The 17,310-nt window shown below is 38.4% G+C and overlaps 1 protein-coding gene across 1 annotated transcript in view; it reads left to right on the forward strand.

Annotated features, from left to right (window-relative positions):
- LOC115220553 (spondin-1) overlaps positions 1–17,310 on the forward strand; it is a 37,520-nt gene that overhangs the window by 1,886 nt on the left and 18,324 nt on the right. The window contains exons 2-4 of the mRNA XM_029790699.2: positions 1,247–1,384; positions 4,347–4,498; positions 12,720–12,864. Of these exons, the coding sequence (XP_029646559.2) occupies positions 1,273–1,384; positions 4,347–4,498; positions 12,720–12,864 (409 nt within the window). The 5' untranslated portion in view covers positions 1,247–1,272. The remainder of the gene's footprint in view (positions 1–1,246; positions 1,385–4,346; positions 4,499–12,719; positions 12,865–17,310) is intronic.

The raw sequence follows: 17,310 nt of genomic DNA on the forward strand, positions 1-17,310 counted from the left end.
TCGAAACACCCACTCATATACATGCAGATAGACCACATAGATATGTGTGTAAATACATATGTATACACATATACATACACGTGCGTATTTTACCCACGTTTATTATACACATACATACACACATACGTACATGCATGCATACATAACTACCTCCCCTGCTCTTTCTAACATATTGTCTGGGACCTTTTACAGGCCCACCCCTCCCCTCCAAAATGTCTCCTTATCAATTCCTTAATTTAATGAGCACCCATAAAAATAAGATGAAAGAACTCCCTGAAATATTGCAAGAAGTCAGTATTGAAATTGGAAGCCTTCTTCTGACTCCCTTCTTTCCCCCAAAACTGACACGAGAGGGGAATCTCCTTCCCTTATATGAGAGAAAAAAACCTCCCTTATATCAATACTGAAGTATTGATATAAGAGAGCTTTTTTTTTTCTCTCTTGAGTCTGCACTATAGAAAGTAGGGTACGTTTTCATTCCATTTTCTGCACAAATGTAACCAGTAACCAGAACCCGCCCCTTATCCTTTGTATCTGCACTATTATTGAAATTAGGGTCCTTCCTCTTCCTTTATCCCAGAAACTATTAAAATTAGGGCCAATTCCTTTCTCTTCTGTTTGCACTAAGGAAATTGAGTCATCTTGGGTTCTACAGTTTGAAAATAAGGACGAATTACCAAAACTGTGCTCCATATTCTCAAACTTGAAAATTATTTCCTCGTGTTGATAAGAGGGCCTGTCTTCCTTTCTAACACAAAATCTAATATTAGCTACAAACTCCTCTCTATTTTTAACATGGAAATTAGTTGTCCCCTTTCCTGATTCAATTACCATAATCATATCTACAGCAACTTGGTTTTCCATGTTGAAAATTAAGAGCTATGTATTTTCTTTTTAATATTTACATTTAAGGGCTGCTTCTTTCTTATTCTCAGAGTTAATATGTTGGAGTCTGCAGTAGTATATGTTGTTGTAATGCTTGTTAGAACAATACTTTTGTCTTCCCAGTATAAACAAGAGAAATTACTAATAATATTTACACAATCTCTGAAGATTTGACAATGCATTCAGATTGTAATATATTCCTTCTATAACCCATATTCATTGTTAATGAAATGTGCATAAGATGATGTAACTAAATATCTAAACAAACTCTCCTTCTTTGTTTTATTTTACCCCCACCCCGCACGTACACAACATATATGTATGTGTATTTCTCTATCTATGCATTTGTCTACCTCTACAGACTCCCAGAAGCACCAAAAAGATGAAATGGTCAATGACAACCAGGAAAGAAGTTGTTGTCCCTGTGATTCTGTCACCTACAAATTGATCTTCAAAGGTCTTTGGTCTCGACGGACTCACCCGAAGGACTTCCCAACACGTATGTTCATCAATCATTTAACTAATTAATGACATATCTAACTAATATCTTCGTCATATAAACTATATGTATTATAACACACAACTATGTAGAACATGCACCCCAATTTAGAGTCCTAAACTGTCTTAAGAGCCTTATAAACACCATGTATAGCATACAGTGTTTCACAGTTCCTTTAAAGAAGATCAGCATTGCACACTAGACATATTGGGTGGCACCATCCTCTGAGAGGGGCCGAGGAAAATTTTACAAGGGTGCTGGTGTCAAAGGGATCCAAAGATTTGTCTTTTGATTGCACTAATTTTCAAAAAGCATTTCCGATATTTTTCCCGTGAGAATTATTTGATAATCTTAAATGTTGGCAAGTCGTGTTGACATTCCATAATATGTATTGATGAAATGCCTTATGTACGAATAGTCTTTTAATGGTATTCTTTTAATGGTGATAAATCTGTCAGCAGTAATTCTTTACGGGGTGTTTAATCACATTGACTTGTAGCAAGGCGTTGAAAGAGTGTTGGTAACAGAAAAGGGGTAATAGTTAAAAAATGTTTGATAACTACACGAGAAGAACCAGGTGATTGTTCAAGGTGTTAAAATCTGTGAGCACCAAGCAAATTCTTAACAACTTCAGCAAAAATTTCTTAATCCAAATAAAATCCTGCATTTTCAAAGAACATAAACGAAAAACAAAGAGAAAGAGAAATCATATGTAACAAATATTTTTTAATGGTAGCCTTAGTAACAATGTCTGTCATTGAGGAATTGCTGTCATTGTAAATAAACAATGTTTTAGTAGAAAATTTAGCCATCGCCAGCTGAACTATATTACACTACAAACTATTGTTCCTCCCTGCTTTTACCATACAATCATAGCAAGGAGAAGGGGATGTACATTGTAGGATGGGCCTAGGGTACTGAAATACCCTGGATACTAAAGTAAATACTTTAACCCAATAAATTAGTTTTCATTATTCATTTTTATGTAAAACATAAAATGAATATACAAGGGTGGGCAAAAGTAGATATACAATTGCCCAATACAAGTAGAGCCTTCTTTTCATTTCTCTATTTCTTGATCAGAAATCTGTGATTATAATAAAATAATTATTCCAGATATTTATGATATGACTGGAAATTTGACAAACGATGTGAATGAAAGTAGATCATTCCATTCCTATCAAGCAACTGTATACCTACGTATAATAATGGTTTGTGATTTAGAGACAAGGCCAGCAATTTTCGGCAGAGGTGGGGGTTAGTGGAAACTATCGCCCCCTCCCCCAGTACAAGACTCGTACTTTATTTCATAAGCCTCAAAATGATGAAAGGCAAAGTTGAGCTTGGTAGGATTTGAACTCAGAATCTAAAGAAATATTGCAAGATATTTTGTCCAATGCTCAAACGATTTTGCTACCTCTCCACTTTATCTCGATTTAATAACAACAATAATAATAATAATAATAAATAATAATAATAATAATAATGATGATGATGATGATGATGATGATGATGATGGTGATTTCTTTTACTTGCCACCAGTTGAGTACTGAGGTCGATGTTATCGACTTAGCCCCTCCCCTCAAATTTCAGGCGCGGTGCATATTATTAGAAAGGCGGCGAGCTGGCAGAAACGTTAGCACGCCGAGCGAAATGCTTAGTGGTATTTTGTCTGCCGCTACGATCTGAGTTCAAAATTCCGCCGAGGTTGACTTTGCCTTTCATCCTTTCGGGGTCGATTAAATAAGTACCAGTGACGCACTGGGGTTGATATAATCAACTTAATCCATTTGTCTGTTTTTGTTTGTCCCCTCTGTGTGTAGCCCCTTGTGGGCAGTAAAGAAAAAAGAAAGGATTTCTATTATTATGATAATGATGATAATAATCCTTTTTACTAAAGACACAAAGCATTAAATTTGGAAGGAAGGAAGTAGTCAATTGCATCAACCCCAGTGTTTCACTGGTACTTAATTTATTGACTCTGAAAGGATGAAAAGCAAAGTCGACCTCGGTAGAATCTGAACTCGAAATGTAAGAACAGATGAAGTGCCACCAAGAATTTTGCCTGATGTGCTAACGATTCTGCCAGCTAAATCTTTCTACTCTCGGCAGAAGGCCTAAAATTATGGGAGAGGGGACTAATTAGTTGCATGACCCTAATGAGACATTTTGGGTTTTTTTTTTTACCCTTGATTTTAATTGTGATTTTGGTGGACAATTGCTAGAGGTCACGAGGTCATGAGGTCAACTAAATGTGATGTCATTCTAAATTCTCATTCTGACCTGGTTCTTCAACCCAGTTCACCAATGGTTCATACGCTTCGCTGATTTTTTGTGTGTGGCCTTTTGTCATGAATGACATGCGGTCACTTCAACCTCTAATTTGACCATCATTGTCAGATACAGGATTTGTGACACACTGACCTTTAGTCATAAATCGTCTTTAGTCAAACTGACCTTTGTTTATATGTAAGGCTTCAAATACATTGACTTGTTAGTTCATGATTTGTGTATCACAATGATTCCTCATCACCACAACAATCACAACAACCACAACCATCACCATCAACACTATCATCATCACTACCATCACCATCACTAACATCACCACCACAACTATCTTACTATTACTACTACTACTACTACTACTGCATCCTCACCAACACCACCATTTCCACCACATTGGTATTATTACCCCCACCACCTCCACCTTCAACACTCCACCATCACCACCACCATCACCATCAACACTATCATCATCACCATTATCAACCCCCCATCACTACCACCACCTTCGCTAACATCACCACCACCACAACCATCTCCACTATTACTACCACCTCCATCTTCAACACTCCACCATCACTATCAGCAAGACCACCATTACTACTACTCCTACCACAACCCATTCTATCACTGTCCCCATTGCCTATACATCACCTCTCTCTTTCCTCCTCTCCAGAGACCCACCTGTTGCATTGGTCCAGCGTCGTCGGTGCATCCCACAGCGCAGAGTACAACATCTGGCAGTATGGAGGGATGGCGTCCCGTGCAGTGAAGTACGTCTGTGAGTACGGCTCATCAAATGTCCTCGAGGGTGAAATGAGAAAACATGTAAGTACAATGGCAAGGAGGGGGGGTCAAAGATATGTCTTAGTTGTTGCAGGGGAGGGCGTAAAGAGGGAGGGGTTCGTGAGAGCAAAATTGGGTTCTGATTGTTGTTGCTGTTGTTGCTGTTGTTGTTGTTGTTGTTGTTGTTGCTCTTGTTCTTCTTGCTGTCGCATTGTTTTATAGATGTTGTTATTTTTCATTGATTGTCATTGTTGTTGTTGTTGTAAAGTCATTTCCATTTGGTGCTCAAAAGTTTCTGCCAATCTGCAATTATCAATAAAATAATGACCCTTTCTATTAAAGGCACAAGGCCTGAAATTTTAGTAGGGGGAGTCACAATCACATTGACCCGAGTAATTTATTGACCTCGAAGGGATGAAAGGCAAATTCAACGTTGGTGGAATTTGAACTTGGCATGTAAAGACAGACGAAATACCTCAAAGTATTTCATCCGGCATGCTGGAGCAATTCTACCAGCTCACAGCCTTAATGATGATGATGATGATAATAATAATAATAATAATAATAATAATAATAATAATAATAATAATAATAATAATAATAATTCTGCAATTTGTGGGGAAGGGAATAGTCGATTAAACTGACCCCAATATATATATATATATATTTCAAAATGTAACTACATTTGAATCGTTGGCAATTTTCTTCCTCCGTCTTCCTTTTCTTTTGGACTTTCCTTTGTTTCTGAAGAAGAGCGTCTGCTCGAAATGTTAAACCATCTTTCTTTCCTTCTCTGAGCGTCTGCTAATACTTTATATGTACCACGTCCTCTTGTTGTTGTTTTTTTGTATTTGTTCTTCTTTTTTGGATTTACTATATATATATATACTAGCACTATATACTAGCAACGCCAGGTCATAGTGCTAGTACATGCATATACAGCTGCGTGCGTGCGCACATACACGTGAGTACTGTCCAAATCTCCGACCAATCACATACAGCTAGCAAACTTTCAATTGGCGTATCAAGTTTCGGGCATTTTGATTGGGTTTTGGATAGAAAATTCACAAAAAAGTCACTTCTACTGATTTTTTAATGGCTTTGCGGGGTGACTGGGAAAATGTAAAGATATGCACGACCACCCTTGGACGGTTTTGAATGACCATAGAAAGCGCGAGCCCTCTAACTGAAAAATTGGGGATTTGTATAAAAGACACACACACAGACATTTTGCCATTTACATATACATATATATATATATATATATTATATATATATATATATTATATATATATATATCAGGGTGCATAAGGTTTTTGAGGACATACCTTTTTGGGGTCATTGCTGCATTATTGCTTTGTATAATCTTTGTTTCAGAAAATAATAATGGCAGACCCTCAGCTTACTCAAGAAATGAAGAGACATGCTGTTATTGTGATTATAAAGGCTGAGCATAGAAATATCTCGAATTTTAAAAGTTGCCAGATCTTTCGTCTACAAAGTTTGTAAGGAGTTTGAGACTGAAGAGGGAAACATATCACCAGTTTCAAAGCATAAAAAGCATTCTAAACGCTCTGAAATCATCAGAACACCTGAATTTATCCAGCAAGCTCAACAGACTATTGATTACAATCCCAGAAAGTCCATGAGGTCAATAGCAAAAGATTTTGCAACAGAAATGTTGTCCACGAAGACATCAGAAATAAGTCTTATATGATGAGGAAAGGTGAATTTGTCAGAAAAAGCAAAAGAAAATCACTACATCAGATCTAAAAGAACCTTAAATAAACTGAAAAATCCAACAGAAGAAGATTTGACTTGGTTTTTCCAAAACGAGAAAAACTTCGACGAAGATCAGAAAGTTAACAGAAGAAATGACAGATGGTTATGTGCAGACTCTTCTGAAGTTCCAAGTGTTGTGCATACAAAATGTCTTGGTTTTAGGGGTTGTCAGCAATGAAGGACATGTGATGCCTCCTTACTTCTTTCCACAAGGCTTTTGAGTTAACTCTGCCACCTATATTGAGGTCCTGGAAACAATTGTTAAGCCCTGGATAGACAGTGTCTGCAATGGAAGGCCATATGTGTTTCAGTAAGACTCTAGTAACACAGGAATGGACGGCTGAAAATATTCATGATCACATAACCCCTAAGATTTGGCCTCCTAATTCCCCAGACCTCAATCCATTGAACTATTACATGTGGAGCCTTGTTGAGAGAGAGGTCAATGATCACGCCCATAACACCAAAGATTCTTTGAAAGCTGCCATAGTCAGAGTAATGTCCAAAATGAACCAGGACCACTTGATTCGAGCATGTAGATTATTTAGATCTCATATAGAAGCAGTTGTTGGAGCTGAAGGTGGCTTTATTGAAAAACATTATAGAAAAGGTTTATTTTTATCATCATAACATTTTTTGATAAATAAAGTTATTATCTGTTATTATTATTCTGTTTTTTAGAAACATAAATCTGTCCTGAAATATCTTATGCACTCTGTATGTCATCATCATCATCATTTAACGTCCGCTTTCCATGCTAGCATGGGTTGGACGATTTGACTGAGGCCTGGCAAACCAGATGGCTATATATATGTATGTGTGTATGTGCGTGTGTGTGTATAAATATATACACACACATACACACATATATATTTATATATAGAAATACACACGCGCTCACTGTACCCTTCTCTCTTTACACCCTCTCTCTATTTCATCTCTCACTCATCTCTATCTATCTCTTTCTCTCTCTCCCTCTCTCTCTCAATTCCCAATAGCCAGTAGCTACCCCAGGTGGATTCACCCAATTCAAATCTCCCCCACACAGTCCCTTCTCCTTCACCCTGTCCACCACCCCACGCATCCCTCTTATTTTGTCTGGCCTTCTCTGTCACTTCCTAACTACAGCAATAAATACAAGGGTTGTCATCCACCCACCACCCCAACCAGGCCCAGCGACAACAACTGTAGCTATACGACCACCACTACCTCCTCCTCCACCATCTCCACTACAGATACTACTACCTTCACCATTACACGTATTTATCAATACCACCACTACCACTATTTCCATACCACCACAAGGACCAACATACAACCAATCAACACCCCCAAGGTCAACACTACACCTCCATTATCACTAACAATACTACACCACCACCATTACCACCAGCACCCTCACTGCCACTGCCACCACCACCACCACTATCACTACTTAAAACATTGCTATCACTGCAACTACCATCACCACTACCTCCACAACCAGCCCCCACCACATCTACCACCACCACAACTACCCCAACCATAGCTACCACCACCAGTGCTACTAAATACCACCACGACCGCGACTACCACCACCACCACCTCAGCTACCACCAACAACAACAATATCACTACCACTTACTACATTGCCACCATTACCACTACCATCAACACTACGTCCACACAACCACCATCACTCACAGTTCTGCACCATCGCCACCACTAACATCACCGCTACCACCAACATGTACCTGTTGCCACCACCACCACCAACAACAACTACCCAGCCTTTACCCTAGGTAGATATCTTTTACTTACCTTCAGACACAGTCTCATAATCCCCCACCTCACCTCACCCCTCATATACCCAGATCCTGCATTAACTTAATACCTCCTCCCACCCCTACACCCTACACCGTCCTACAGCTGCTGCATCCTCTCCCACGTCTGCACCCTACCTCTCTTCTTACATCCACCCTTAACCCACCCCAGTAACTGATCCCATAATGCAGTTTTTTTTCATTTTCCCCATTCCAGTCTATAAAGTCTCAGGGCATTCTTTCATATATATATATTGATATAAATGTATGTATATGTATATATATGTGTGTGTGTATATGTATATATATATACACACACACATATATATATATAATGTGTGTGTTATGCATGTGCGTGTGTATATATGTAAATGTCTGTATGCATATGTGAACATGTCATTTATATGTGTATGCATGTATGTGTGTGTGTATATATGTATATACATACATACATATAAATATACATACATGCATACATATATGTATGTGTGTATCTAAGCATGTGTCTAAGAATATTTATTTATATCTATATGTGTGTATATAAGTACCAGACTTGAAATATATAGATATATATATATGCACCATCTGTGTCATTGTCCATGTGTGTCTATACATATTTATGCTTGTTTGTAACACTGTGTGTGTGTGTATTTACATGTGTCTATGCATATGTTTATATCTGTGTTAGTTTGTGTGTCTCTCAACAAACTCCTTCCTTTTAATTATTGTGTTTTAATATCTTTCTTGTTAATGCTGATGTTGTTGTAATTGTCCTTAGTGTTAGTTGTCATTATTGATACTGTTATGTTGTTGTTAAGTCCCAGTCAGTAATAGTATATTTGATATTACATTATTTAATGTGTGATGTTCTGTAGCACTTATAGTCTCATAGCATGCGATGTTGTCTAGACACAAGTAACTAATTTTAACATTATGTGTGTTAAAATGTTCGTGTATTTATAAGTACATACAAAATAGTAATTAATAAAGGATAAAATGTCCATGGCTGTTTTCATAAAGATAACTAGGTTGAACAAAGAATTTGAATCAAGCTACTTAGCTCCACCCAGTCCAAAAATTGAACCCACAACCTTATGATCATAAGCCCAACAGCTTAAACACTATGCCACATGCCTTCACATGCACACACACACACACACACACACTCACAACACACACACACACACACACACACCATATATATATATATTATATATATATATATATATATATATATATATTATATATACTAAGCAATAAAGGGTTTAGCAACGAATTGCCTTACCATATACGAATTTAGAAATAGCAGTCAAAGAGTTATAGCTATTCTTCTACTAAAAAGGGAGATCTCAGTTAAAAACAGCAATTGGAAGGCAGACACAAAAGGTAAGAGAGAATGAATTGAGGCAATCTATCATACAATTTTAAGTTATCTACGGACGTACGTTCGAAATCAAGTTTTTAGGAAAGCATAAGAATTAAATATTAAATAATTCTATCTCACCAAAACTTCTTTTCTCTTCAGCGTAGAATATATAATCATAAATGATTATATATGCTTAGTATATTGCTTTATATATGCTAGTATATGCTTTATTGCTTAGTATTACTTAAATTTTCCTCGAATGAGGCTTTTACATGCCGAAGACTACTTGGTGTAATGATATTATTCAAATTAATTAATTTCACCCTTCATTATTACGGAAACCATATTATCTCAGTAGATGAACACGCATCTTGTTTTGGCTACACGCGGGTGGGAAGGGCTGGTGACACAATCTTTTCATTCACACATTGAATTTGGTGATACTAGTTGCGGTTCTAGCTCGCTCTGATACTGAGTTGAGTTGGTGCCTTCTAGTATCTCAAAATTCAATATATAATCATTTATGATTATAGTATTCTACGCTGAAGAAAAAGAAGTTTGGTGAGATAGAATTATTTAATATTTAATTCTTATGCTTTCCTAAAAACTTGATTTCGAACGTACGTCCGTATATAACTTAAAATTGTTGATAGATTGCCGTCAATTCATTCTCTCTTACCTGTTTTGTCTGCCTTCCAATTGCTGTTTTTAATTACTGAGATCTCCCTTTTTAGTAGAAGAAATAGCTATAACTCTTTGACTGCTATTTCTAAATTCGGTATGTGGTAGGCAATTCGTTGCTAAACCCTTTATTGCTTAGTATTACTTAAATTTTCCTCGAATGAGGCTTTTACATGCCGAAGACTACTTGGTGTAATTGATAATTATTCAAATTAATTAATTTCACCTTTCATTATTACGGATAACTATATATATATATATATATATATGTATATATGTATACATATATATATATATATGTATAAATGTATATATACATTGCATAATTTTTCAATCTGGAAGAATTCAAAATTGTTGCCATATTTCTTTGAATTATTAACTATTCTAACACTCTTGCACTCAGATTGGAATGGTGCCTCCTCCTTCTGTCTGTTGGCATGGGTGGATGACAAGCTGCTTCACAATTGTTTTAAATTAGATAAATACATTAACTGAAGAATTTTCCACACAAAGCCTTAATGAACAACTCAAAGAAAGAACAAATTAAATTAAGTTTCTGTGTTTGTTTTTCATTTTGTTTCTTTTGGGTTTAGGTGGGGTTTTTTTTTTACATCAGAGAACCTAAGATTGGTTAGTGATTCCCCTTGTAGAATCTCACACTGTTCTGTTTGTTCTGGTTGGAGTGGGGTGGGAAGAGCTGATGCAGAGTTGTTTCATGTTTGTGTAGGTTGGCTACATATGCAAATATATACATTTATCTGCTGGTGGCTATTAAGCCAAGTCATTGGAACATCAGATAAACGATCTTGCAGTGTTTGATCTAACTCGCCCCTGTCTGAGTTCAAATCCAGCCGAAGTCAGGTCATCTTCACCTTTCTTCCAAGAACAGTAGATTTATGGTACTCTAAGAACATCGACCAGGTACCTTGTAGTGTTTGTTTCAGTTCCTTGCATTCTGAGTTCAAAACCTGCCATGGCCTACTCGGAAGGTAGACTCTATGTTTCCCAGTTTAGCACTACTATTTGACCCCTTAGGTACGTTTAGTGGAGTCCTCTCCATTGCAAGCATTCTAGAGGTCTCAGAGATCCTGTAAAGGATCATAGCCACTTCTTCCCACCAGACTTAAAAGAAATTTAAAATGTTGCACACTGTGAGGTACAATGATGTGAGACCCAATAAACAATGGTAGTAGAGCACAAGGGCTGTGAGGTGCAAGGGGCCTGGGGCTATTATACACTGATTTCCTCCATATTCCCCAATTCTTGTAACAAACTATTACACTCTTCTATGACAGCCACTCCCATCAATTTTGATATAGGAGTGTTTGAAAGAAAAGGTTTTTAAAAAATGGATTAAAAATAAAAGCTGCATCTATTTGTAATTTGTGAATGTAATTAGAGTCTCGTTATGGATTTTGTTATGAAGTCACAAAGGGGACAATGATGATTTTGATATTGCTTGGCGTTGGATAAATGTATCTTTTGATTGCAGGACAGAATTCTTTTATTCTTCTGTTTCTTCAACTCAAATCGTTTTGATACATCAAGATACTTTTTAAGACCCTCAGATCAATCTAGGCAATAACTTCCCCCAAAATGTTAAATTAAACTGAAGGGATTCTTTGTGTTTATTTAACTTACCCTTATATCTAAGGATGGGTCTTCTTTTACTACAGAATCCCTATACTTGTTGGCGAAAATAAAAGAATTTTGGCAATGCAACTGTCTTGCTTCTGAGCAACATGTCCTGCCCATCTGCACTGAATTCTTGACAACATGCTTTCTCTCTTGGAGATATCACATTTTACTAAAATTTTGACATTTGATTTCTTGTCTGACAATTTGTGTTGCAGATATTGTACAAAAAGCACACGTGGAAGGTCTCCAGTTTCTGTAAATGTCTGTAGTAGGGAGTCCATGTTTCTCTCCCATACAAAAGTGTTCTCACAGTACAAGATTTGTAAATATTTACTTTAGTTTTCAAACTAACAGTGTTCATCCCACGAATGATGGAAATGCTTTCAAAAACACATGTAGTCTTCAATATTCTAACATTGATTTCATCATCAAGAGTACTCTTAAACTGGCAAAAAGTACAGGAGCTAAAATAATAATAATAATGATAATAATAATAATAATAATAATAATAATGATAATGATAATGATAATAATAATAATAATAATAATAATAATGATAATGATAATGATAATAATAATAATGATAATAATAAGAATAATAATAATAATAATAATAATAATAATAATAATAATAATAATTAAAAAAAAAAAAATGAACGAACTACTGAGTTTGGTTTAATGGCCTACCAATGTATACTATGAGTTTCTTTGCCCTAGGAGTCGGGAAGACACTCAGCAAGAAATGGAAGCAAATTTGAAAGAAGAAAAAAAAGTAATAATAATAATAATAATAATAATATAATAATAATAATAATCCTTTGACCCACGAATAGTCAAGCAGGAAGGCAAAAAGATAGATAGATACAACCCTCAAATATGACCGGTTTAAATGCTAAATGCTGAATAATGATAATATTAATGAGTTCTTTTGCTTTGTTTTCTAAAAATGGTAATTTTAACAAATCCTTTTTCTTTTCTTGTTTCTATCCTCCAGAGTGAGAAGATCCGTACAGTTGTGAAAACTCCCCAGATGTGGGGGGATGTCCTACGTTCCCACCAAGCTTTGTTTTCAGTCAACAAAGATTACCAATTCTTGTCCCTCATCACTATGATTGGCCCCAGTCCTGACTGGTGTTTAGGTAAGACTTGTTTTCAGCCTCTTACTTACTGTTGTTGTTGTTGTTACTACCTTCTTCTTCTTCTTCTTCTTCTTCTTCTTCTTCTTCTTCTTCTTCTTCTTCTTCTTCTTCTTCTTCTTCTTCTCTTCTTCTTCTCTTCTTCTTCTTCTTCCAATCAGGACTCACGCCATAAGCCACAAAGAATAATCTCTAATTCGAGCCTACTCTAAGCTACTAAGAGTGCGTGTGGCAACTTGACGATCCACCCACCACACGCAATAGACTGGCGGTTGCACAGATGCGAAAGTTACGTTGTTATCCTCATTCCATAAATAGTGGCTTTTAACAGGTGGAGAGCTGAACCATCGTGGGGTGCAGAGGACTCGCAATCTAAACTAGGGTCTGAAAGTTTGCCACACCGTAGTGGGTTACACCATGGTTCCTCTGCTTTGTGGCAGAAGTAGGAAGAAAGAGTGAGAGAAAGTGGTGGTGAAAGAGTACAGCAGAGTTCATCACCTCTCCCTGCTGGAGCCTGATGGAGCTTAGGCGTTTTTGCTCAATAAACACTCACAATACCCAGTCTGGGAATCAAAATCGCGTTCTTACAACCGCAAGTCTGCTACCCTAACCACTAGGCAATTGTGCCTCCACTGCTGCTGCTGCTGCACAACTATGGGTCAGCCCTGATCCAACAAACCCATGTTTTTTTTAACCTCATCTTGCACTATTGTAAATGCTGAATTGTGGAAGATGCACCCTAATTATGGAAAAGGCACACGTAAAGTGGTTGGCATTCAAAAGGACATCCAGCTGTGGAAACCATGCCAAAACTGACAGTGGACCCTGGTACAGCTCCCAACCATGCCAGTTCCTGTCAAACCATCCAACCCATGCCAGTATGGATAAAAACTGAGGTTTAATAATGAAGATGATGATGATGGTGCCAGCGATAACAACAATGTAATTCTAGGAAAAAACACTATAAACTTAGCAAAACCCCATTCCTAAGATTGGGCAGTGTCCAGAAGATACACACCAAATGCCTGTTATAAGATCAATTTGGCAGATAAACCAGTGGAGTGCTCCTACCTGTCATTGAGAACGACGAGCATGGATTTCATTTGCTTTCAGGTTGTGGCTCAGGACAGACATGGTGGCTGCATCAGATGAGGAAGTTTGCCTTTAGGTTCTGCTAGGTAGACACTGTCTACCTAGCAGAACCAAAATGCAAATTTCCTCATCTCATGCAGCCACCACGTCTGACCTGAACCACAACCTCAGAGCAAATGAGGCCCCACTGGTTGTCCTTCCACTCTCATGACCTCCCTCACCCCTCAGCCATTGATGTGACATCACTGACACTATACTTCCAGCCCCACCTCAGCCCCACAATCTGAAGTTAGAACATAAAAGTCCAGAACAAATATCACAAAGAATACTCTTCTAACGCTCTACCGATTCTGCCATCCCGCTTCTATTTCTAACTAGTTTCCATGACCAGGTATAGAGGCTTCTTTGGTACTTTGACTAGAAAGGGGTAGAGAGGTACGTATGCAAGGGGAGGTAACTTCAGGGTGCTGCTGTATCAGAATTCCCCAAAAAGCACCTAGAGACCCTGACATTTAGTGTAGAAGTTCCGGTAGTGAATTGTTAGTTTAATAACAAGTTAGCTTATCTTTAGTTGGCTTGTAGGGGTGGGGTCATCAGTTCCTTGTTAGGGTGGGGCCATCAGGAAATCCTTTTTCCTCAAATTTCAGGCTCATTTCAGTCTAAAATTCACTTCCTCCAGCCACGCCCATACTCTTATCTTTAACTTCTTGTCTCCATCTTCATTTATGATTTGATTGTTTTTGTTGTTGTACGTGTTTGTCTTGTTATTGTTATTGTTGTTGTTGCTGTTGTTGTTGTTTTGGATGTTGAAGTTTGACAGAGTGCTTGCGTCTTGAGAGAGAATTTAGACATAGGAGGAATTAGCTGTTGTGTGCCAAAGGGAAGACTGCACCGGGTTGGACATGTGATGCGGATGGATGCCGGCAGCTCCATAAAGAAGTCCAAATCTCTCAAAGTGGATGGAGCACTTGGAAGTTGGAGACCCAGGAAGACATGAGATGAAGAACTGAAGAACAACCTCAGGATGCTGGACCCTTCTGGCGAGATGACAAAGGACCAAGATACCCAGCACTTTGCTCTACTCGAGAAGACCTGTACTCCGCAGCAGAAGTGCCAAGACCAATCCTTCTCAAGATATAAAGTACTCATGGTGGTGCCACATAAAAAGCACCCACGTAGCACCACATAAAAACATTTTATGCACCTGCATGGTGCTGCATAAAAGCGCCCAGTACACTCTGTAGAGTGGTTGGGGTTAGGAAGGGCATCCAGCCGAAGAAACAGTGTTAAATCAAAGAGCTGGAGTCAGGCGCAGTCCCCAGCTTGCCAGCTCTGGTCAAACCATCCAACCCATGCCAGTATGGACAATGGACATTAAATGATGATGGTGGTGGTGGTTGTGGTGGTGGTGCTGGTGGTGGTGGTGGTGGTGGTGGTGATGATGATGGTGATGATGGTGGTGATGATGATGGTGATGGTGATGATGATGGTGATGATGATGATGGTGATGATGATGATGACTATGGTGTTGATGATGGTGATGGTGTTGATGATGGTGATTGTTGTTTTGTTTATGTTGTAGAAGCTGTTGCTGTTGTTGCTGCTGCTGCTGCTTCTACTGCAGTTGTTGCTATTGTCATCGTTATAGTGTGTGTTGTTGTTATTATTGGTGTAGTGGTTGTTGTTGTTGTTGTACTGTTATTGTGGATGTTGTTGCTACTCTTATCATTCCTGATGTAGGGATGCTGTTGTTGTTGTTGTTGTTGTTGTTGCCATTGTCCTTGTTGTTTTACCCTAAAGCAACCCTAAATGATCTGATCAATTATCAAAGACGTTCCAACCATGACCATCCTGTCTTTTATTCAGTCAGAATAGTCAAGACATTATCCAATGTGTTCTCCTCTATCTTTAGATGTAGTCAGCCATGATTTGAGGAAGATTTGACTGCTATTTCTGCAGCTGCATAACATGAACCTACATTGTAGTTAGTATTGTTGTTGTAGTTGTTGATTAAATGCAAGAAACCCTTGCTTGTCGTCATCACTACCACCATCATCATCATCATCATCATCATCTCGTCATCACAACCACACTGTCGCTGCCCTCACCACCACCAACAACAATGACAACACTACCACTATCATCATCATCATGATCATCATCACCATCACCAGCACCACCACCACCACCATCATTGTCATCATCACGACCACCATCCTCACCACCACCACCACCACCACCATCATCATCCCTGTCCCCCCTCTATAACTGACGTTTCTGTTTGTTTTCACTCGTAAATCTGGGTGTATCTAAAAAAGCTACCTTTAAAAACCGAGGGACCCCACCGGTCTTCTTTCCTTTCCACCTTCGCCACTACCACCACCACCTCCAACACCACAAACCAAACTAAACTGGGGGGGGTACATTCTACCCACCCCTTTCCGTTTTATTTATTTATTCACACCCGCGACTCCACCCCCACCCCACCTCCCTCCCCACCTAATATTTATATAACAGCAGATATGATATTCCATCTCGGCTACCTTGTAACCGAGTTTCCAATAACCTTCAGGGTAGATTTTTGAGTACATTCAGAGGGGAGGGTCACCTCCCCCACCTTCTCGGGTTGCAAATACACTGGAATCACTCACATTACTCTACTGTTTTACGACGTATTTCACCTCTGGCCATACTGCAGCATTTCTGAACATATTGTACTGGGGATGTTATTGTTGTTGGTGGGGGAGGGGTAGTGATGGTGGCAGTGGTGGCAGTGGTGGTGGCAGTGGCAGTGGTGGCGGCGGTGGCGGTGGTGGTGGTGGTGGCAGCAGCAGCGATGGTGATGATTGTGGTGGTGGTGGTGGTGGTGGAGGCAGTGATGTAAAATTCACCATTATTGCTATTGATGTTTTTGTTGTTCTTGATGGTGGTGGTCATGGTTGAGTTTATATTGATTTGTTGCTGTTGTTGTTGATGTTGATGTCAATATTATTCATGCATTTGTCGTCGTCGTCATCGTCATCGCCATTGTCATCGTCATCGTTGTCATTCCTGTTAACTTCAGTTCAGCTCTCCTCAACGTCAACCTATTCCCCCAATCAATCACTCAAGTTTCATTGATTTTTTTTTTAAAGATATTGATCAGTCTCTGAAACCCTGCCAATACCATTTTGCATTGGAATAGCTCTTTAAAAAGATCAAGAACATTTGTGAAGATTTGGTTGCTAAATTCTTTAGCCTGGTTTTGTAGTTAAGTTTGCTTCCCCACCACATGACTTTAGGTTCAAACCTTGGACAAGTATCTTCTCAGTTGATTGTATGTTGTCAACTTAATGTGACAGTCCCATGAAAGGGAAG

The sequence above is a fragment of the Octopus sinensis genome, linkage group LG16 (assembly GCF_006345805.1).
Source record: "Octopus sinensis linkage group LG16, ASM634580v1, whole genome shotgun sequence".
Classification (NCBI taxonomy): domain Eukaryota; kingdom Metazoa; phylum Mollusca; class Cephalopoda; order Octopoda; family Octopodidae; genus Octopus; species Octopus sinensis.